The sequence below is a fragment of the Podarcis muralis genome, chromosome 14 (assembly GCF_964188315.1).
Source record: "Podarcis muralis chromosome 14, rPodMur119.hap1.1, whole genome shotgun sequence".
In the NCBI taxonomy this organism is placed as follows: domain Eukaryota; kingdom Metazoa; phylum Chordata; class Lepidosauria; order Squamata; family Lacertidae; genus Podarcis; species Podarcis muralis.
This window is the reverse complement of record NC_135668.1, coordinates 51,851,513-51,873,430: the sequence shown is the minus strand read 5'-3', so window position 1 is coordinate 51,873,430 and position 21,918 is coordinate 51,851,513. Positions and strand designations below refer to the sequence as shown.

At 42.3% G+C, this 21,918-nt stretch overlaps 1 protein-coding gene across 2 annotated transcripts in view; it reads left to right on the top strand.

Annotated features, from left to right (window-relative positions):
* The first annotated feature begins 1,651 nt into the window (after positions 1 to 1,651).
* Positions 1,652 to 21,918, top strand: part of MAD1L1 (mitotic arrest deficient 1 like 1) — a 447,749-nt gene continuing 427,482 nt past the window's right edge. Inside the window, exons 1-9 of one of the 2 annotated variants that reach the window (XM_028706084.2) lie at positions 1,652 to 1,937; positions 8,119 to 8,281; positions 10,462 to 10,602; positions 13,657 to 13,836; positions 16,322 to 16,446; positions 18,258 to 18,339; positions 18,651 to 18,781; positions 19,091 to 19,205; positions 20,118 to 20,179. In XM_028706084.2, coding sequence (XP_028561917.2) covers positions 1,687 to 1,937; positions 8,119 to 8,281; positions 10,462 to 10,602; positions 13,657 to 13,836; positions 16,322 to 16,446; positions 18,258 to 18,339; positions 18,651 to 18,781; positions 19,091 to 19,205; positions 20,118 to 20,179 — 1,250 coding nt within the window. In that variant the 5' untranslated portion in view covers positions 1,652 to 1,686. Of the gene's footprint in view, positions 1,938 to 2,318; positions 2,339 to 8,118; positions 8,282 to 10,461; positions 10,603 to 13,656; positions 13,837 to 16,321; positions 16,447 to 18,257; positions 18,340 to 18,650; positions 18,782 to 19,090; positions 19,206 to 20,117; positions 20,180 to 21,918 lie in introns of those variants that run through there. The other variant, XM_077918712.1, reaches the window with a different exon arrangement.

Here is a 21,918-nt window from a genome sequence, read left to right as displayed (position 1 = left end):
AATTCTAGTGTTACAAGAGAGGGAGAGAACCTTTTCCTCTGTCCGCTTTCTATATGCCACACATAATTTTAAAAAGAAAGCCCTAATCTATGAACCCTCCTCCCACATGAAGCAGTGATTGTCACCAACTTCGACACTTTTAAGACTAGTGGGCAAATTAATGAAGAAAGATGATAATCATCATAATTTATTGAAACTATATACCACCCTTCATTCGAAAATCACAGGGCATTTCACAACACAAAAATACAGGATGAGAACACATGATACATAATAAGAGCAAGAACAAAAACAAACCAAAAACTCCTCTCTTACAGACACATTTAAAAGGCCGTAGAATGTTTAATCAGCCCAAGGCCTGGTTGAAGAGGAACACTTTTGCCTGGTGCATAAATGTGCGTAATGAAGGTGCCAGATATACCTCCCTGGGAAGAGCATTCCACAAACCCTGTTCTTGTGTTCCTCCCCTCTGGACCTCTGATAAGCCATTAGTTTCCATGGTGACTGTGTTCAAATGCTGTGTTGTGTGTTTGCAGATAGCTCAGAGCATGAGACTTCATCTCAGGGTATGTGGGGCAAAAAGGTCCCTGCGTTGCAGGGTGTGTGGACTAGATGACCCTCGGGGTCCCTTCCAACTCCACAATTCAAGGATTCCACCTCCATAGTTGAGAGGCAGTAAATGCTTCTGGGTACCAGTTGCTGGAGACCACAGGAGGGGAGCGGTGCTTTTGTCCTGCTCCCTAGAAGAGACATCTGGTTGGCCACCATGAAGACCTGATGCTGAACCAGAGGAGCCCTCTTGGTGGACCTGATCCAGCAGAATGCGCTATATTCTCACATTCTCATTACGGCATGATGGCGTTTACTCAAGGGGAGGTGAAGCACTCACGGCTGCGGCCCAGGGCCGGATTTAGGTTTGATGAGGCCCTAAGCTACTGAAGGTTATGGGGCCCTTTATATATAAATGGACTCGGCCCAGTATACCTGAAGGAGCATCTCCACCCCCATCATTCAGCCCGGACACTGAGGTCCAGCGCCGAGGGCCTTCTGGCGGTTCCCTCATTACAAGAAGCAAAGCTACAGGGAACCAGGCAGAGGGCCTTCTCGGTAGTGGCACCTGGAACGCCCTCCCATTAGATGTCAAAGAGATAAACAACAACCTAACATTTAGAAGACATCTGAAGGCAGCCCTGTTCAGGGAAGTTTTTAATGTGCGACATTTTAATGTATTTTTCATCTTTGTTGGAAGCCTCCCAGAGTGGCTGGGGAAACCCAGTCAGATGGGCAGAGTACAAATAATAAATTAATAATAATAACAATAATAATAATACGTCCAGCTGTCCTTAGTCAACAACAAATTGTCACTGTTTTTTGTGTTCAAAAGATGCTACATATATGGTAATTTATGGACCTAAAAGGTATCTAAAGCCATTTGCACATAACAAAATAATGTATTTTATCAAAGTAATTGTTGAACAGAAATACAATTAAGAAGAAGTATATTAATAGTGAAATACAATTAAGAAGAAGTATATTTTTGGAGGGGCCCAAGAGAGTGGGACCCTAAGCTATAGCTTGTTTAGGTTCTCCGTAAATCCGGCACTGCGGCCGCTGCGCGCTTACATCAAACCAGGAGGGCGAGCGGGGATGCGCGCACATTCCCGACACGACGGCGGAGAGAGAAGCATGGGGGTTAATACTCGCTGCATTACGGTAGGAGGCGGGGCGAAAGCGAAGGACCGGAGGAGAGAGAGAGCGCGCGAGCAAGCAAGCGAGCGCTGGGCGCGCGCGATAATATCGCGAGAGCTTCGCGGGGAAGTCTCGCAACATCTCGGCGCCCGGGCTGAGGAGGGAGATCCAAGCGGGGAAGAGAGTCGAAAGCGGCGGCCGGTTGGCGTCGGCGAGCGCGAGGGGGACATGGCCGGCTGGGGAGAAGGGTGAGTAGGCGAGGCCGGGAGCCGAGGGCCCCGGGCCTGGTCAGCTGGCCCCGGAGCGCCTCTCTGGCCGCGGGCGCGGAGGGTCCATCTGAGGTAAAACTCGCCGCTGGCGACGGAGCGCTGCCGGTTCCCTCTCCGGCCGCCCTTGTGTGAGGGAAGAGACGCGCCGCCTTCCTACGAGGCGAGGTTCATTCCGGGGGGGGGGGAAGGGGGGGTTCGTGCCTGTCTGTAACTCTCGCACGACGCTTCCGAGGGCAACCTGGAATTAGAGAGAGAGTGCTCCGGGGCATGTTCAGAGTGCGCTTCTCATCGAGAACGGGAGTTTTCTCGAGCCTCGACTTATCACGGGAATGAGTTGCTGTCCAGAAACTTCAGCGGCACCCCTCGACTTGGTTTCTGAGGTAAAATCGAGAGTGCCTCTGGGCATGCTCAGAGTGCGCTTCGCCTCATCGAGGCTGCTCGTGAGGTGGACGCCCCTCCGCTTTCCCACCCGCTCCCTCAGGGAGAACTTTACGTCTCGAAAGTTGTCATATTTCAGGTCAAATGTTTATAGATGTAGCGTTTCAGAGCCCGTAGGGGTTGGAGTGCTGGAATAGGCCTGGGTTCGAATCCTCCCCCACTCAGCCTTGAAGCTCGCTTGGTGTGACCTTGGAGGGCCAGTCGCTGCCTCTCAGCCAAACCTACCTCACAGGGTTGTTGTAGGGATGAAATGATGAGGGTGGTGGTAGCCATGTACACCAGTTTGAGCTCCTTGGAGAAAAAGGTGGCATATAAATGCAAGTAATATAAATAAATGCTTGAGGTGTATTGGGACAAAAATCAACATATGCTTTAAAAAGTTCATTAACTACAAATAAAATAAGCAATGCTGAATTAGGTATCTCTCCAGGGCATGTGCCACTTTCCAGAAAACTTCCAAGATCACGACTCATGAGCATGTCTAGAGTGCTGCTTCCTTCCCTCCTCAGCTGTTCAAAGGACCTCTTTTGTCCTCATGCAATCCAGTAGGCTGGTAAGGAGCAACTACTCTTGGGTTGTATTCTTTACAAGGTTTGCAGCAGCGTTTATTTTTACAGAAAATCTTTTTTATTTACAAAAAATTACACTGGTCAAATAAAACAACTTAATTCCTTCTCTAGCCATCAGGCTCTGAGACTCAATTGCTGACTCATTTACAACTCTGTTCATTTACATACTGACTGACCTTTATTGACCACATGCCCTCATTAAAGCCACCTGTTGCTGGGGAGATTTTCCTCTCCTCAGAGTGAGGGTGGGATATAGGACTCCCCCCCCAACCCTTAACATAATCTTTGGGGATTTGGTTACAGGGTGGAAACAAAGATAAGACAGGGATAAAGCTCATTGGCAACAGATATGTATGGCATGTGTGGTGTCCAGCTGTAACAAATAATAACAAAAAATATAGGAAGGTGCTTTATACCAGGCCAGGGATAAATTGTCATTTTTGAGTGGCATGGCTCCCTGGCACTGATGATTCTTTCTCATCAACCCATTACCTGAGCTGTGGGCTGTTTAGCACATTAAAAATTAATATATTCTTAATTTTATTAGTACAGTGGTACTTCGGGTTACAGATGCTTCAGGTTACGCGATTTCGGGTTGAGTACCACGCCAAACCTGGAAGTACCGGAACAGGTTACTTCTGGGTTTCGGCGCTCGCGGATGCGCAGAAACACTGAATCATGACCCACGCGTGTGCAGACACGGTGCTGCGGGTTGCAAACGCTGCGGGTTGCGAGCGTGCCTCCCGCACGGATCACGTTTGCAACCCGAGGTTCCAGTGTATGCTGCTTTGCTATATACACACACCCAGATCATGTTTAAAAACAACTTACGACAAAGAAGGCAGGAATACACCCCAAATCAACTATGACAAAAATAATTTCATAAGAACATACAAAAACAACATTCCAGTTTTGTAGCTATAACAAGATTACATTAACATTGGAAAACTGACAAGGGAGCTTGACAGTTTCACCTTGGTCCTTCCTATGATGTTGCCCACAGTCCCTGTCCTGCAACAGATACTTATGGTTGCCCTCCTCTGCACACATTCCATCTTGTCAATATCCTACCGTACTCCAGATGTGGTCTGACCAAGGCAGAATAGAGTGGTACTATGATCTGGACACTGTACTTCTGTTGACGTAGCCTAGAATAGCAATAGCATTTTTTGCTGCTGCATCACACTATTGACTCATGTTAAGACCCCTAGATCCTTTTACATGTACTGCTGGCAATCCAGGCGTCCCCCATTTTATATTTGTGCAGCTGGCTCTTCCTGCCTAAGTGTAGAACCTTACATTTGTCCCTATTAAAATTCAATTTTAAAAAAAGTTTTGGCCCAGTTTTCCAGTCTGTTTAGGTCATATTCAGTCCTGATTCTGTTTTCTGTGGCAATAGCTACTGCTCCCAGTTTGGTGTCTTCAAAATTGTTGAGCATCCCCTCCATTCCTTCATCCAAGTTGTTTACAAAGATGTTGAACAACAACGGGCCCAGGACAGAACCCTGTGGCATCCCACTTACCACTTTTTTCCAGGATGATGAGGAACCATTAGTGAACACACTTCGGGTTTGGTCAGTCAACCAGCTACAAATCCACCAAACAGTTTACCTTATCCAGCTTATATTTTATCAGCTTTTCCAGAAGAATGCCATGGGGACTTTGTTAAAAGCCTTACTGAAATCTAGATACACTACATCCACAGCATTCATCTTATCCAGCAAGCTTGCAAGTCTATCAGTAAAGGAATTGAGATTTGTCTGGCATTACTTGTTTTTGAGAAACCCATGTTGGGTCTTAGTAAACACAACATACTTTTCTAACTGCTCACAGACTGACTTATTTAATTATTGGTTCTAGGACCTTTCCTGGTACTGACATCAAGCTGACTGGTTGGTAGTTACCTGGGTCTCCCCGCCCCCCTTTTGGAGGATGGGGACATTTGCCACTTCCAATCTGCAAGGACCTCACCTGTTCTCCAAGAATTCTCAAAGATTATAGACAGGCTCTGAGATTACGTACATCCATAAACTCCCATCCATCTTGGACTCCCTTCTCTTTTAAGTATTTTTGACCATAGGATCTCATCCAGTTTCTTAAGCTTTTTGAAATCAGCCTTAAAGTCCAGAGTGCATTTCTGATTACACTCAGCTTTCCCTTGTCTCATGAAACCCAAGAGGACATTATTGTTTACTCCCAAATTTCCCAGTACTTCCACTTCATTGATTAGTTGCTCCTTGTTTGTTAAGACCAGGTCCAAGATAGATGATCCCCTTGTTGCTTCTTCCACCATCTGAGAAATGAAATTGTCAGTGAGGCAATTGAGGAATTTGTTGGATCTTACATTCTTGGCAGAGTTGGAGTTCCAACAGATATCAGGGAAGCTGAAGTCTCCTGTGACTACAATATCTTTCCTTTTTGAATATTTTGTAATCTACTCTAGGAAGGCATCATCCAAGTCTTTAGTCTGGTTAGAAGGGTTATAGCAGACACCCACATTGATGCTAAATCTTTGTAAGAGACTTTTTCATGACTTCAGCAACTGCTGCAAATAGATTGGAAGATGGTTCAAGTTGTAGGAGAGCATAGGTTTTGTTTTTAAGAGGAGGCTGAAAAAATTTTGTTTTCAACTTTCTAGATGCTGTATTCAAATTATTACATGCACACATCAACTTTGTTGGTAGCAGCTCTATTTATGACTGAAGAAGATTCTTAAGTGCAAGCACAAATTCTTATTTGCTTATTTAGTTTTATGCAGCCCTCTTGTATTCACCTGGTAGGCATAGATGGTCAGGAATTTAATGCAGAATGAGCAGGTTGGTAGAGGAGGGACAGGTTTTTGTGCTAGCAAAGGAGGGGAAGAGCCCTTTCATTTATAACCAGCATGGAAATCAATCTGGCTGACACCACTTTGTGTAATAAAGGTAAAGGTACCCCTGCCCGTACGGGCCAGTCTTGACAGACTCTAGGGTTGTGCGCCCATCTCACTCAAGAGGCCGGGGGCCAGCGCTGTCCGGAGACACTTCCGGGTCACGTGGCCAGCGTGACATCGCTGCTCTGGCGAGCCAGAGCCGCACACGGAAACGCCGTTTACCTTCCCGCTAGTAAGCGGTCCCTATTTATCTACTTGCACCCGGGAGTGCTTTCGAACTGCTAGGTTGGCAGGTGCTGGGACCGAACAACGGGAGCGCACCCCGCCGCAGGGATTCGAACCGCCGACCTTTCGATCGGCAAGCCCTAGGCGCTGAGGCTTTTACCCACAGCGCCACCCGCTGTCCCACTTTGTGTAATACAAACTTTAAAAAATGTATTTATTTACTATAATCCACCTTTATGTTGACTAAACAGCAGGGACTTCCATTCCTCTGAAGCAATCATGCAATGCAGATGAGTAACTTTTGTAGACTGATTTATGAGGCTGATCTTAGATATCTCCTTTGGCTCCCTCCTCTTCTTGTGATGTTCTGAACTACCTTGCATAGGACAGTTGTTTAAAACACTGAAGCACATTTGCAACAAAACCACTTACCTCTCTTCCACTGTTTTTCAGTATTCTGTCTTTGGGGAGCACTCTACATCAATTTGTTTGCCACTCTTGTGTAATCCACTCTTGTGTAGTCCACAAACCTTGGCTTGACTGATTAGCCAGCCAGTACTTAAAATTACTGCTGACCCTGTCCACTTCACGGAGGAAAGTCCTAGTGGATGGGAGATTGTGATCCTTATCCTGCTGCCTGTGAGGAGTACAGAGGTAGTGTTAGAGACTTGCACTCCTTCTGCAGATGCCCTGTGGGAAATGAAAGAAGCTTCTGGTATGTGAAGACAACTATGGAAGTGGGAAGGTCTTTCACATATGTGCTGCTCTAACAGAGACAAGAAATGGCTTATGGCTTTCTTGCTGCATCACTGTCTCCAAGGGCATTCTTTTTGCTTTGCATGGTGCTTTTACATCTCTATCAAATATATATCCCACTCTTCCTCTCAAAGGAGCCTACGACAGAAAACAACAAGCACATTAAAGAGTTATTGATCTTTTCATTGAGGAATCCCAGGGTTTCCTGAAACATGGTATCTCTGTTCTGCTCAAATGATTCACATCCTCTTCCTTACATCAGCTTCACATAATATGGGGATCATGTATTTTCCAGAATTTGACCTGTAGTGCTGTTGGAAAAGATGAAGTGTAAAGGGGAAATGTGCATTCTCAGCATTTTTGATAGCTTGTGTTGAGCTGCTGCAAAAGTTCATGCTGCAAGGACATTTTGTTCGAGTTTTAATAGTGCTGCAGTGTCAATGGGAAAGGCTGGACTTTAACTATTCAGCTCTGTGTTATGTTTTTATTCCATACCTTTCTTCAAGGAATTAGGGGAAATTGTTCCTTTCTCCCCATTTTAACCTCACAAAAACTCTGCAAGCAATGGTGGACTGAGAGAGACAGTGAACGTCCCAAGGTGACTCTGAGATGTTCTTAATTGAGCAGGGTTTCAAACATGTGCCTCCCCAGATCTACTCTTAAGCACTACCCCAATTGTTTTCAGACTTTCTCCCTTGTTGTCATTTGAAAATTGGCAGGGCTGTTGGTGGACCATGTAATTACTTATTTATTCTATAAGTCAAAACATATAACTTGTATTTTAACAACTTTCTTTCTCCAGTACCAGCATAATCATCAAAATCAACACCGTGAACAGTCATGAGCCCTAGGCCAGTGTTTCCCAACCTTGGGCCTCCAGCTGTTTTTGAACTACAATTCCCATCATCCCTGACCACTGGTCTTGCTAGCTAGGGATGATGGGAGTTGTAGTCCAAAAACAGCTGGAGGCCCAAGGTTGGGAAACACTGCCCTAGGCAATTGTTTATTATTATCAAATGCTTAATGCTACCACATATTAGCCTGTTTAATAATCAGCCCTGGTCAAAATGGCCTCGAGCTTTGTTGTCAGAAAAAAATAGTTGGAGTGCAGGACCAGGTACCATTATTCTCGACTTTTCCGCAACCTTTCCATGGAGCTCATGGTCCATAGTTTGAGACCTGCACCACACCAGCTCTCATTTACTTTATGTTATCTGGGAAGTGGTTCATTTACTGGGTAGTGGTGGTTGGGATATAACTAGTTGCACACTGAGATTTGTCTATGATCTTATGTCTGCAGAGGTCCGGTGCACATGGATGAGGAGGAAGGAAATACAGTGGTCTTCTCTATTCTAAAATCATTCAACAACTACTTGTCACATCCTGTGGAAGATACGTCTGAATTGGCTACCACACAAGTGCCTCAAGGTTCTCTGCAGATGCAGTATGAGCAGATGATGAAGGTGAGACTTCCTTAGTTCATTTGTTCTTCCGTAGTTACAATGAGCCGGGACGCGGGTGGTGCTGTGGGTAAAACTTCAGCGCCTAGGGCTTGCCGATCGCATGGCCGGCGGTTCGAATCCCCGCGGCGGGGTGAGCTCCCGTCTTTCGGTCCCAGCTCCTGCCCACCTAGCAGTTTGAAGGCACCCTTAAGTGCAAGTAGATAAATAGGTACTGCTTTATAGCGGGAAGGTAAACGGCGTTTCCGTGTGCTGCGCTGGTGCCGGCTCGCCAGAGCAGCTTCGTCACGCTGGCCATGTGACCCGGAAGTGTCTCTGGACAGCGCTGGCCCCTGGCCTCTTAAGTGAGATGGGCGCACAACCCTAGAGTCGGACACGACTGGCCCGTACGGGCAGGGGTACCTTTACCTTTACTAGTTACAATGAGCAGGCAAAACAGTCACCTTCACTGTCAGAGCCTGATCGGAGTAGTATACTAAATCAGCTTTCCCCTGACCTGATGGCCTCCAAGTGTTGGCCAAAGCAGATGGGAATTTTGGTCAAAACGTCTGGAGGGCACCAGCCTGAGTAAGGCTACTCTTAAATGAATGACATGTGCCAGAATGCTTAAGTTAGCAAGAACATCAGGATTTCCTAGACAAATGGAAATTTCATTCATGACTAAGTTAAAACATGGAGGGGGAGGGGGAATAGAGCATTTGATTTTTTTCTTCAATTCTTATCCCATTGAGTTGGGACAGTGTATGGTCTCTGTTTAGAATCTCAGGTGAGATTCCCACCCTGGAAGTTGCTCTCAGAACCAGTCACCACACAGAAGCAGAGAAAAGTTCAGATAGTTTACTCTTCTAGAATATAAGGCTCAGTTAACTGCTCTGAGGTGATTTTTTTTTTGTTACCTAGTTTATTAATTTTTAAAAATATGATAATAAAAAGAAATCACGTCATGCAGTCAAAAGTGTTTGTGATTACATCACAACATAGATCCATGAATTTATTTTATTCACTTACGTTTTTGCCCTACTTTTTATCATAGAAATCTAAAGCAGCTCATGATGAATATTGTGAAAAAAATGATGCAAATAAGCTTTTTTAAAAATGTAGATGACAACTCTTCACAGTTTGCTGCTATTGCTGCATGTTCTTTTTAAAGAGCATTTTGTCTTCCAGTATCTTTTCTGCCAGATGCTATTTGTAGAATACTGTGCCCCTCTCTTTTGAACTGTTTTTACTACATTTTTTCAGCAGTGGAGGTAGTTTTTCTTTTATGTGCAAATCATAAGTATTTGATATAGGCCTTATAATTATGCTAATGCATATTAGGATGACTTGGATAGAAACCAAAGGCTTCTGCGAAGTTGGTATGCTATCTCTGCACTGTGGAGAGTTCTTACTTGAGCCCACTTGTACATCTGAAGAATAATTTTCTAGTTGGTATGAGGAAACATTTTTATTCATTTATTTAGAGGGCAGAAATAAAACAATGTAGAATAATTGTCAATAATAGATAAAATCAGGAAATAATAAAAGAAAGTATATATAACTAAATTATGTGTCTGGAATACATTTTCTGAAATAAAGTTTTAAGCATGTGTCTAAGACAGTCTTTCTAATGTTAATAGGGAGCTTTGGGAGGAAGAATGAGAAATCTTACTCTTTTCTTTCCAGTCTCTCATTTGCTTAGGTTTGGATGTTTAAAAAGTTATTTTTGTGGAATTCAGCATAGTTCTAAGGCAATTGTTCCACCAGTGCAGGGATTTCTGCTTGCACAGTGTTGTTCCTGAATCTGTTGCACATTTGTGGACAGTGTATGCGAGAGCATGGGTGGATGGGAAGTCCTGCTGCACAAGCGGAAATCCCTATTCTGATGGAACGTTGTTGGAATTGCACCCTTAACCCTTTGCCACAGCTTCGTCATGTATAAGATGGTTGTAAGAACTATTTTGTTTCCTTTGACTAAAATGTTTCAAGTTTTAAAAAAGGGCTTTCTGTGACCTCCCATCCAAAGGTGTAACCATGTCCACACATTCTTTGCATCTTGTTTGTTATACTGGGCTCTTCCTTCAGGCAAAAGTTAGAGGGCACAGGGAAGTGACAAAACATGCAGAGTCCCTAAAATGCTTTGAGTGCCTTCAGTAGAACGCTTTGTGCTGCTGCTTATATTTAATTTTTTCTTTCCTCATCAGCGTGAAGATCAGGCTGGGCAAATACGTTCAGAGACACAGTTTTTGCAAATGGAGCGGGAGAAAATGCAAATGGAACTGAGTCACAAAAGGGCTCGAATTGAGCTTGAGAAGGAGGCTAATGCAAATGCAAGAAATTTTGAGGTTAGTTTGCTAGTAATACACCGTTGATTAGTAGAGACATCAACCAGAACCTCTTTTAGACCACCTCATGATTGAATTGGTTTGATGGTAAATTTCTAGGACCTTGTGATCATGTTATTAATGCACAGGAGAGTTGTGTGGCTTCTTTTAGAAGCATTTAAAATGGGGGTGGGTAGCTGGATCTTGTGGGCAGGCTCAATACTTTCCCTTCCCACCTCTTGCAGGCTGCTCACCTGTTAAATACCATGGCATTACAGTGACGTTAGATGATTGTTTTTTGCCCTCACAGTCAGCTGATAGTTGGGTCTTCAAAGCCCTGTGCACCAGTTTTAAGCATAGGAAAAAGTGGCCTTCACCAACCTGGTGCCTTGGAGATATTTTGGACTACAACTCCCATTAGCTCCACACAGCATGGCCATGCTGGTTGGGGTGAATGAGAATTTTAGTCCAAAACATTAGCTTGGTGAAAGCTAATGTAGAAGATAGTGAATTGAATTGGGGAAACTGGATTCAAATCCCCCTTTAGCCATAAATTCACTGGGTAAGCTCTTAGCCTTGTTTGCCTCACAAAGCTTGTGAGGACAGAATGGGATAATCTCATGTGTGCCATTTTGAGCTCAATGGATGAAATTCAGGATACAAGATTGATAAATCTAGCATGTGAAACGGAAACTATGCTGTGCTATGTGGCTAGCTCTGCCTTCTAGGTTTATGTCACAAGGAGGATGCACTTTATCCTGTAAAGCACTTCAAGAATTCAGAGGCTTTTATTAAATCTTCACATAACAACATATGCAGGGAGATGGATCTCTATTGTAACTCTGAATAGAAGTTCCTAGTTCCACCTCAAGTCAAGTGATTTTGTGGATTATTCCGGTGTCACTTCAACCCCAAAATCTAGCTGAGTCAGTCGCAGAAACACTTAAAACCCTGAAATGTAAAGGGAGCAGCACTAATCCAACAGTGTGGTAATTACCTTGCTCAGATTCTGCATTTCGGAAGTGATGTGGATAAAGGGTTTAGGAACCTCATACTGCTTTGCATAATCCTTGCTTAGTATGTAAATCCGTAGCTTGTTTTGCTTTGATTAGCAGAGCAATTTGCTACACGTTTTCCAATAAGAGTGAATTAATTTGAGTTGGAGGCAAATGGAAACTGGACTGGAAATGCTTTGAGAGTTCAGAAAAAGGAAGAGAGGGAATGGTGGAGAATTGGGCAGTGAAAATTCAATACAGCAGTGTGTATTGTACTATTTTATACTTTTCCAGTGAAATATTTTGGTCACAGAGTAGAAGGTTTTAAATCACCAAGGAAAAAGGTCAATTTAAGTCAAATTTCCTGTAGCTATTACTTCGTATATTTCTTAAACCTCATACATTTTCTGAACAGAGGTGCAAATCAGACCACAAAACTATGTTAATTTACAACTAAGCAGAAGTATTATTTACACCAGGGACTGGAACCTTTTTATGTTGGGTGGGGCTGGTGGTGTGTATCAGGAAGTGTGGAGCCAAAGCGGTCAGTGATTCTCCCTCCCCCCTCCTCTCAATCTCTTGTTTCTTCCCCCTTCCCAAGTCTAATTGCCACATGGTAGACAATTTGGCTGGGTGGTGGGCAGAACATGGGAAGGGGAGAGTTGTTAATCCATCACTCTCTAGCTCCTCCCTAACCCCCGAATGTGGTATTTAGACTTAGCTAAAACCCTAATTGCTGATGGGGAGCTAGGTCCAAGGAGGAAATGCTGGGGTTTGAACCCATTTGTTCCTTGGTTTACAGCCAGACTTTGCCTCTCTTTGTCACATTATATATATTTTTTCATGGTTTCCTTGAATGTCTCTAAAATATTTCCATATAGGGTCTTCATTATATGGTCCATTAAGTGGGCAAGCACCTATGACAGTTTCTGCTGTGGTGCAAGGGGTGCCACAGCAATGCTGTATACCAGTGCGTGAGAGCCCCGTTCTCGAATTATAGCATTGGCAAAGGGCAATGAAATTCCCAGGATGTTTTACAGAAAATGCAGAAGACCATAAAATAACAATACTAATAACACAAACTGAAAAGACTAAAAACCTTGGTGAAATAAAATGTTCTTTGTTGGGTGCCAAAATGATGTTGGCATGTCCAATTACTTTTCAGGCTTGATTTTTATATGGTGATGTGTGAATTTGGGAATTTGACCATTTCTCAGTTAAATCATTTGAGAGTCATTCAGTGATGGCTAGTCACCATACAAGGGGCAAATTCTGAATCACTTTTTGCCTGCTTTTTATTGTTCTTTCATTTGGCTGCTGAGTGTGTTGCTATGGCTGCATTAAGTAAATTGGGAAGATCTATGGGAGCAGATCTGTAACTGTGTCATGAATGTTGCTGTGACCAGTAACTAGAAAATGTGATAGTGATGGAAGGAAAAATACTGGAAATCAGTATGCAAACCATTTCCATTTGGAGTAAACCAAATGCAGGAGATGAGTTTCTAAGTGAGATGGTTTATGTCATCCTAGCATTGAAGCTCGTGCTATAAACCAAAACCCTGTTCAGACTGATACATTTGTGAGCACCGTGTCTTTGAGCAGTGCAAGCCATGCTGTCAAGTCTGACAATATGTGAATATCCCATTTGCCTCCAATTTATTGTAAACATCTTTATACAACATCTGTGGAAAACATATGGTGCAGCCATGCCCCAAAGATTACTTCTGTGATGCACTAAACATTCATAACCAGGATGGATAAAAAGCAATAATTTTAAAAACCAAAAACAAGGGTTATATTCAACATTAATCAAACTCTAAAATTTCAACTCTGTCCTGTGCCAATGCTATAATTTGGGAGGGGAGCAAATCTGTAAACTGTCAGTCATGTTCAGTGGCTGCAGAGTAGAAATATGTTGCATGGAAACTGTCCGCTAAGTTCACAAAGGTTCTGTTTCACTAGTGAAATGGATGAAAAGGCTTGGGAAGACTTTGCTTGGTGGAGATGCCAGCAATATATTACTGTAGTTATTTGATGCAAGGTTCTTTGAAGTTTCTTTTTGTTTTTCCTCTCTTTCTAGCGGGAGGCTGACCATAACAAAGAGCTCCTCAAGCGTATCAAGCAGTGTCAGGAAAGAGAAACTGAGACCGAAAATAAGCTTCAAGAACAAATTGAGATTAACAAATCCTGTCAGAAGCACACAGAGTCTCTGAATAAGAAGTTGCAGGAGAAGGAGAACAAGCTTGCTGAAGCTAATGAAGTAAGAAAAAAGCAGTTTATTATTTGATTCCATACTATATGTACTTTCCAATCATCCATGAATATTAATAAATAGCTTTGTTGCAGCAGTTGTGATGCACAGTAGAATGGTGATACGCACATTCTGCTCATAGTACTCAATTTCTTAATGGATGATAATGGTGTTTATATTTGAAGGAGAATGTGGGCATTGATAAATATTGAAGTGTTTCTACAAAAGTCTTCCTCAGCCTGGTGCTTTCTAGATGTTGCTGGGTTCAAATGTCCCTCAGCCCCAGCAGGCATGGTTAATGGTCAGGGATGATGTGAGTTGTAGTCGAGAAACAACTAGAGGACACCAGGTTGGGAAAGGCTTTCTAGAGGAAGCATTTTTCAAAGACAAGATGGCAAAGGAATCTGAATTTTGCATTGTTGATGTTGGTATCTGTCTGTTTTGAAGTGTGCAGCATCAGATGTAAAGTCAAACCATTGGACAGCTACGGTGCCTGCTGTGGCTGTAGAAACCAATACGGGTGAGACATGTTTTATTGCAGCTGGGGCAGATGAAGGTGTCTGGTATTGCTTCTACGGATGCACCATGCTGTTTCTTCTCTCTGTGTTCCTCCCAGTGGTAATTTCTCCTCTGGTCACTGATGTGGATACATGATATGACTGATTGTCTCCAAGCACTGCAATCGTCTGTAAGGAATTCCCATATGACGTGGTTAATGTTGTCTATGAAGGAGGTGCATAAGTGGTGTCTGTAATCTGTTGAGAACTGAACGGGCGAAGGCTTTTCCCACAGTATTCGGCAGTGGGATTCCATGGTAGTTACTACAGTCATGGCAGTCACCTTTGTTCTTGTAAAGGGTAACAATGCTGGATTCGCACATGTCTTGTGGCACAGATCCTGCTTCCCAGCACTGCAAGAGAAGGCTGTGGAGGTGCGTCATGAGGGAGGAGTTGAGGCTGGCTTTCAGCACTTCTGTTGGGATTCTGTCCTGGGGCTTTACCACACGCCCGGGAGTTGATGGTATTCTTCAGCTCATTAAGGGAGGGAGGGACATCCAGCTGTTCCAAGGCAGGCCGAGTCTGGATACTGTTGATTGCTGTGTCAGAGACTGTGTTTTCCCACAGTACAGTTTTTGATAGTGCTCTGCCCGTTACTTCATTTGATTGCTGCAATCTGTTATGATCTCTGCAGACACGGTTTTGAGCGGTGCAGTTTTTCTGCCTGTAGGTCCAAAGCCTTCTAGTCTTTGCACATTTTGTGAGTATTGCTGCTTTAGCCAGTAGTCATGGACACATTGGCAATCTGCTGGGCATCACTCCTTGCTTTTCTCAGTGCAGCAAGTGTCTTCCTGCAGGGTGCACACTTGTAGTTCACAAGAGCCTCTTACTTCGTGGCCTTAACAGGCTCCGTGTCCTTAATGTCGGCCTCAAACCAGTTGGGTATCTGCTGCTCTCAAAGGTAGCAAGGGAATATGGATTTTGCATTGTTATCAAACAGCAGTAAGAGGTAATTGGGAGGTGTAGTGAAGGGCATAGTAATACAATAGGGCCCCAGGAAGTAATGAGTAGTTTAGGTTATTCTTGGTCAGTTACTGCTGTGGTATCAGTCACTGCAGCGAGATTTTAGGGCCAAATTATTTCTGTTTTTTTCTGGCATCTCCAATATGATCTGTCCTGTGTAATTTTTAATGCAGCAGCTGTTTCTGAAACTGTGATGTCCCTCCCAAGAGTGTGCATACCTAGCTGAATGTTTAGGAAATTATAATGTCATAAATTTAGTACAAGAGCTAATCTTGGAGAAAAGGGCTGTGTAGGCATAGAATATGGAAGAGGGCAAGAGAGGAGAGACATTCAAGGCACAAGAAGTGATCGTTCATAAGAGTGACTAAGTTAGTCTTTGCCAACCTGTGCCCTCCACAAGCTTTGGATGTCTATGCTGACTGGGCCTGCTGGGAGTTGGAATTCAAAAAATCAGAAGGACCCCAGATTGGTGAAGACTGGACTAAGTAATTGTTCTTTTTATAATCAAGCAATGGCCTAATGATAAGCTGATGTCCTTTCCCCCCTGCATCTAACCTAGTTCTGGTAACTCTGAATTGTACAACTTTATTTAAAAGTTAACACTGCCATTGTTACTTGTCTGTTGGGAAAATTGATGCAGTTTTGAAATTCCACTGCAGAGAAAATATTCATAAGGTGCTGATGGAACAATTTGCATCCCTCTGATGCATCCTAGTGTAGATAGACATTCTAACTTTGAAACTTGCTATTTGCATGCCAGCGTGAAGTTACTTGCTTAATGGGTGGTGACAATTAGGGTGACAGATAAGAGAGCAAAGAGTTGCTTTTGCCTTTCTGAGGTAACTTTTTAAAGGTCTGATTTCATGTATTATTGGTTCTTCACATTTAATCAGTAGTGTTTGATCAGAGGTGGTTCATTGTCCTTGACATCTAGGTCCAACCATATATTTGTGTATTCATTCTTTCTCTCTCAGACAATTAGTGTGTTGAAAGGAAAGATATCGGAGTTGCAGTGGAACTTAACAAATCAGGAGATGAAAATGAAAACCTGTGAATCGCAGAAGCAGGAGCTGACTGAACAGCTGGATGTACTACAAAAGTGAGTAGGGGATTAACAACTGCCAGGAAATAAAACCTTTAGTCTTTGGCAGCTGGTGTCAGGAAGGGAAAGTTTCAACAGCTTTTGATTTTTGCTGTTCAAAGAGCTGCTTTGATCAGGATGTGTACTGCTGAAAACTTGATAAACGGTGAGTGGGGGAAATAACAAAATAAAAAGTAGATAAAGTAATTTTATGGAAAATAAATAAAGCTTAAAATATTTCCCATTTCTCTTGTGCAGGAGATGGGAAAACACTGAGGATTGGAGGAGGCTAATTAACTGAAAAGTCTTTTATTAAAACCTGTAACTATCATTGATGAGGCAGGATTGGTTATAATTCCTCCCCTCAATTCTGTGTTGTAACATTGATTTTGGGCATAACTTTTGAAGCAGCATTTATGTAATACCGACATGAGTTATTTGGTGGCCAAATAATTGGAGTACGGAAATAACAAGTGATTTGTGGGATTTGTTACTTGGCTAAGAATATTCAGTGCATAGTCTAAATTTTCTGCAAAGGAAAAGAGATGTCTGCAGCTGCGATCCAATGGATGCTTAAGTACTATTGAATTCAGTGGGACTTACCTCTGAATATAGGATTGCATTGCAAGCTATGGTATCATGACAGCAGTTTTTGGAAAATAGAGAAAAGTGCTGCAGGACAGGTGCAATCCAATGGTGAGTGGTTGACAGTGGGTTCAAAATAGACACCAGGAAGTATTTCTGTTGATGGGCACAAGCTTTTAGAAAGGATTTGGCAAAGTCTGTCAAGGCCAATTAGCTAGTATGGTTAAAAAATGAAACCTCTTGAGGCAGAGACAATGGATGGGAGTTAACTAACAAGTCAGTGCAAGCCCTGGTTAAGGTTTTCACTTGTGCATCAGGGCTTTTCCTTCCTCTCTCGACTAGCATGCTCTGAAATTGACTGGAGGTGTGTGTGTGTCAGAAGAACGGTGTATGAGGGGCAGGAGGGGGTTCTTTCATTCTATCTGGCAAGCCACAATGCTTGTGCTGACAGGATGTTTACCATAGCAGAATGTTGAATTCTAACAGTATTTATTTCTTTTTATTGTTTTTAAATAATTTGCCTCTTAATAACATAATACGGTGAAGAGTAGTATATAAATGTTTTACAGTATTTACAAATTGCACACATACTAAACACCACAAAACTATAAATGTTGCAAAAATGATAAAAGCCATTGAAAAACTTTTCTTAAAAGCTGTAGATTAAGTCAAAATAGACAAATGAAGCACCAAAAGCAGTTAAACCTGACAAGACTTGGTGCCAGGTGGATAGACCTAATCAATTCTAGAGATGAGTGGGATGACTGTCTCCATCACAGCCTGCTTGTTTGCTTCCCAGCAATGCTGTTGAAATCAATGCCAGGCTACAAAGCACTTTGCTTATAGCAACTTCAACATGTTTTGCTTCTAGTGGGAATGGTTCTATAAGTGACTCATATGTCTTGTATCTTCTCTATGTCACTATTGTGATTTATGTACCCTCTGCCTAGTAATGAGATCCATGATTACCCACCATGGCTAGAATTTCCTGTCTGTCTTTCAGAGGTAGGCACATATAAACATAATTGTTGACTCAGGAGAGATTTTGATGGGGGAAGTAAACTTGACTTAAAATTGTAAAAATTAAGAAATAGCTTTTGCGAGCATGCGTAACAGTTTTGTTCAGCATGTAGTGAAGCATAACCATGGATGGATGATGAACAGGATGCTTCCAAGGTATGTGCTTGTGCTTTCAAATGTTCCTCTTTGTTTTAAATACATATCTTTATGTCCACATACAATAGAAAATGGAGAGAGGCCAGTCAACAAATTCAGTCTCTGCATGCAAAGGAAGCACTGATTGCTGAGAAGGAGCAGAAAGTTCAGGTGAGAACTTCTCTTTTTTAACTGTGTGATCTCTTTACTCTACAAAACTATTCTTAGGAAAGCTCAGAACTCCTCTATTACCATCTTGTGACTGAAAAATATAAACAGAAATCATGGAAACTCTTCATGGAAACACAAGTTGCACAAAACATTTAATTTGTACCAAACTGGCCACAAAAGGCACTTGCAATCATGTATTGTTTGTTTGGATTAACAGTGAAGTTAATGTTAAAATGACTGCAGATTTCTCACACATGTCATGTCTTCTAACTTAGCCTTTCTGATAGTTCTCTTGGTCCTTTACTTTCCAGGACCTGGAGCAAAAGCTCGCATTGCAAGAACAAGATGCTTTAATTGTGAAGAACATGAAGATGGAGTTGGCACAATTTCCCAAAATGGAGCGGGAGCTGCGGGAGCTCAGGGAGGAGAATGCTTACCTTAGGTCAGAAGACAGCAGTTGTGCTTGGTGGGAAAGATGTGCACCTTTCACTTGCTCCTGCCCACCTGTAGCAGCTTCTGCACTGAGACTGTAAACTCCCCTTTTCAGATCTTGATGCCTTGTCTTCAGTATTCACAACAGATTCTCAACAGTCCTCTTTCTCTACACCTGCATTATAGCTGTGTGCTCATTTTGGCTCTGCAGCATTGTAGTTGTTACATTTAATAAACAATAAAAAATGGGTTGACATTTGCTTTGCAAAAAGCAACTAGTGTTAATATCTTAATAGTGTGTTTCCCCTTCTTTTCCCAGGGAAATAAAAGAAAACAATGGATTGCTCAAAGAGGAGGTAGAAGGTCTCCAGAGGAAACTAGTGCGCTATGAAAAGGTCCAGGCAGAAATGGTAGCCTTGGAATTGGAGAAGGAGGTAAGGTCACAGTAACGCAACCTGTGTAGGTGGGGTTGGTCCTTCTGCCCCTAGTTGCAAATTATTTTTCTAATAAGAACATACAGATGGCATCTCTGTCAGCTCTCTAGGCCTGTTAGGCTAATGTAATAATTAGTAATGTGTGTGTGCTTTAAAGAAAATCTGTGAAAAGCTCTGATCTCCATGGTGGCAGCTTCTGTTTTAAGCCTGCCTGCATTGTCTTCTGGAATACAAGAGTTGAACAGGGACAGTAGCACTTGATGGACATTTAAAAGCTTCTGTTTACATTTGGGTTGTAATTGCTATGCATGGGACTAAACACAGTATGGGATCAATACATTGCTTTCTTTGTCTTGGTGTGAAAATAGTTGTTTGAGCATCGAGCTACAGTGGTGTTGTTAATTATTGCAAATCCAGTCTATTCAGTTGCCTGGACTAGAAGGAAATAGAGACCAGAGGTAAATTGTCTTGAAGGAAGAACCAGAGCTGGCAAGCACAGCTGACTTGAGATGTTGGGAATATGGATAACTTAATTAATATAGAATCAAAGATAGGTGCTGTAGAACAGAATTTCACTATTAATTTCTCACACAATGCTACTTGCGGTACAAATAAATAGTATGCAGGTTTGGGACATTTTACCCTTTTACCCTTTCCCACTACAGTTGTAACATGTTTTGGGATGCACTTACCATAACAAGTTTTACAAAACGAACAAATGAGGGGTAGATTGTTGCCAAGTATGTGCTACTTATGCTTGGGTAGTATAGTTTTGGTATGTGTTGATAAATATTTTTAAAAACAAATTACTAAACCTAAGAGGGATGAATTTAAATTTTTAACACTGCAGATGTTCAGATATAGATGTTTTGGTTTTAATTCAAATTCAAATTCTTTTGTTACTTGTTTCAGAGACTTCAGGGAAAGCTGAATACTTGGGAGAAACTGGACCAGAACACTGGCTTAGATATCAAGTAAGTAGAAAGTGACAGTAACAATCTGAGCACCAATGTTCTTGTTTGTGCAGGACGTTTTAGGATAGTCCGTTACTCATTCTTTTCACCATAAGAAACTTATTTTTTTTAAGGCAGATTGGTGCTTTGTTTAATGTAGGGTGTCTCTGAAAATTCACTGGTGTTTCAATTAATCTACCACAAATATACAAAAAGGAGAGTAAATGCAGTATTCACTATAAAACACAATTCAAAACGGTTCGAAACAAGCCTGGGGGACTTGTCACGAAGGAAGGGGAAGTCGTGGGGCAACACACCATGCACCTGCACATAAATAAGGAATCAAACAAGCAAAGACTTTACCATGCCTTTTTGAATTGTTGATTAATTTGCCAAACTTAATGGAGCACAGTTTAGTTCTTAGCTCTAGATGTTTTGCTTGACTCCTGGTGAAGTGGAAGTATTTTCTGTGACCATTATCTGATGTTCAGGGAGTTGCACTTTTTTGTGACTAAATTTTCTACTAGGCCTGTAGTAGCTCCCACCCCCATTATGGAATGCTCTCCCCAAGATGCTTTCCTGGTCTTGGGTTAATACGTTTTTGTTCTCGGGTGTTTGGCTAGTACTAATAGAGCTTTTTGTTGGTAGATGGCTTCTGCACAGTCTTAGCCTGTTGTTTGCTGCTGAGATTTGTTAGAAGGCTGAGAGACCTTTGGATTTCTTCCCTCTGGTCCTCATCTGTTTAAATTTGCTTCTTTGTGGGACTATGAGTGTTGGTTCAGCTGCAGCCATCTGAACAATAACACACCTTGACCACTCTCTTCTTCCTCTTATACACCATAAGCTTTATTACTTCTGTTCCCAAATGTGGCTTTTCATTTCGTTGTTCTCTTTCACCATTGTCACTTACTAATCGCAGAATATTCTTCTTAATACCAGTTAATTGGGTTTTTTTACTGACCTTTCACCATAAAGTCCTGTCGCCCCCCAACATATGAAGTCCTACTAAGAGGAGAACCATTGAAATTAATGGACCTAAGCTTGTCCATTAACTTCAGAAGGTCTCCTTTTAGTAGGACTAGCATTGGATACAACTCAATATCAAAACTGGTTAAAACAATTTACAATAAGAAGAATATGGTTTGTCCTAAAAATATAAAAGTGGATGCTGGAGGCATCTCTGTGGAAAGGGAATCCCAGAATATAGGATAATGGTCTCAAATGTGGCTTTCCCCTTCTAAGTGGAGGTTTCCATCTTCTAAATTGATAAGTATCAACTTATGTAGTGACCTGCCCGAATGAACAAGGCTTTTAATGGGTAATTGGAACCAAAAGATATTAGTAGGTGACATGGTGTCTTTGTTAGAGAGCCAAATCAAATTATTGTCTGCTGTCCTTCCTTTGCTTTTCGGTTGTGTACTGGGGGGGGGGGATCAACCATACTATGGTGCTACTCGTATTGTCTTATGGTGGACTCTGCTTCCTTGGGGTTTTTAAGCAGAGGTTGGGTGGCCATCTGTCATGTATGATTTAGTTGAGATTCCTACAATTCAAGGGGTTAGACTAAAGACCCTTGGGGTCCCTTCCAATTCTACAATTCTATGGTTCTACAAACTAAATAAAAATCAGTTATATGCAGGCACCTCAAGATTCTCATACAGAAAATAAGAAGCCATGGGACGTGTTTTTGTGGGTGTGTTCACTTTTTTGATCTCCTACCATTGTGTACAGAGTCAGCTAAGGAAAAGTATTCTGTGCTA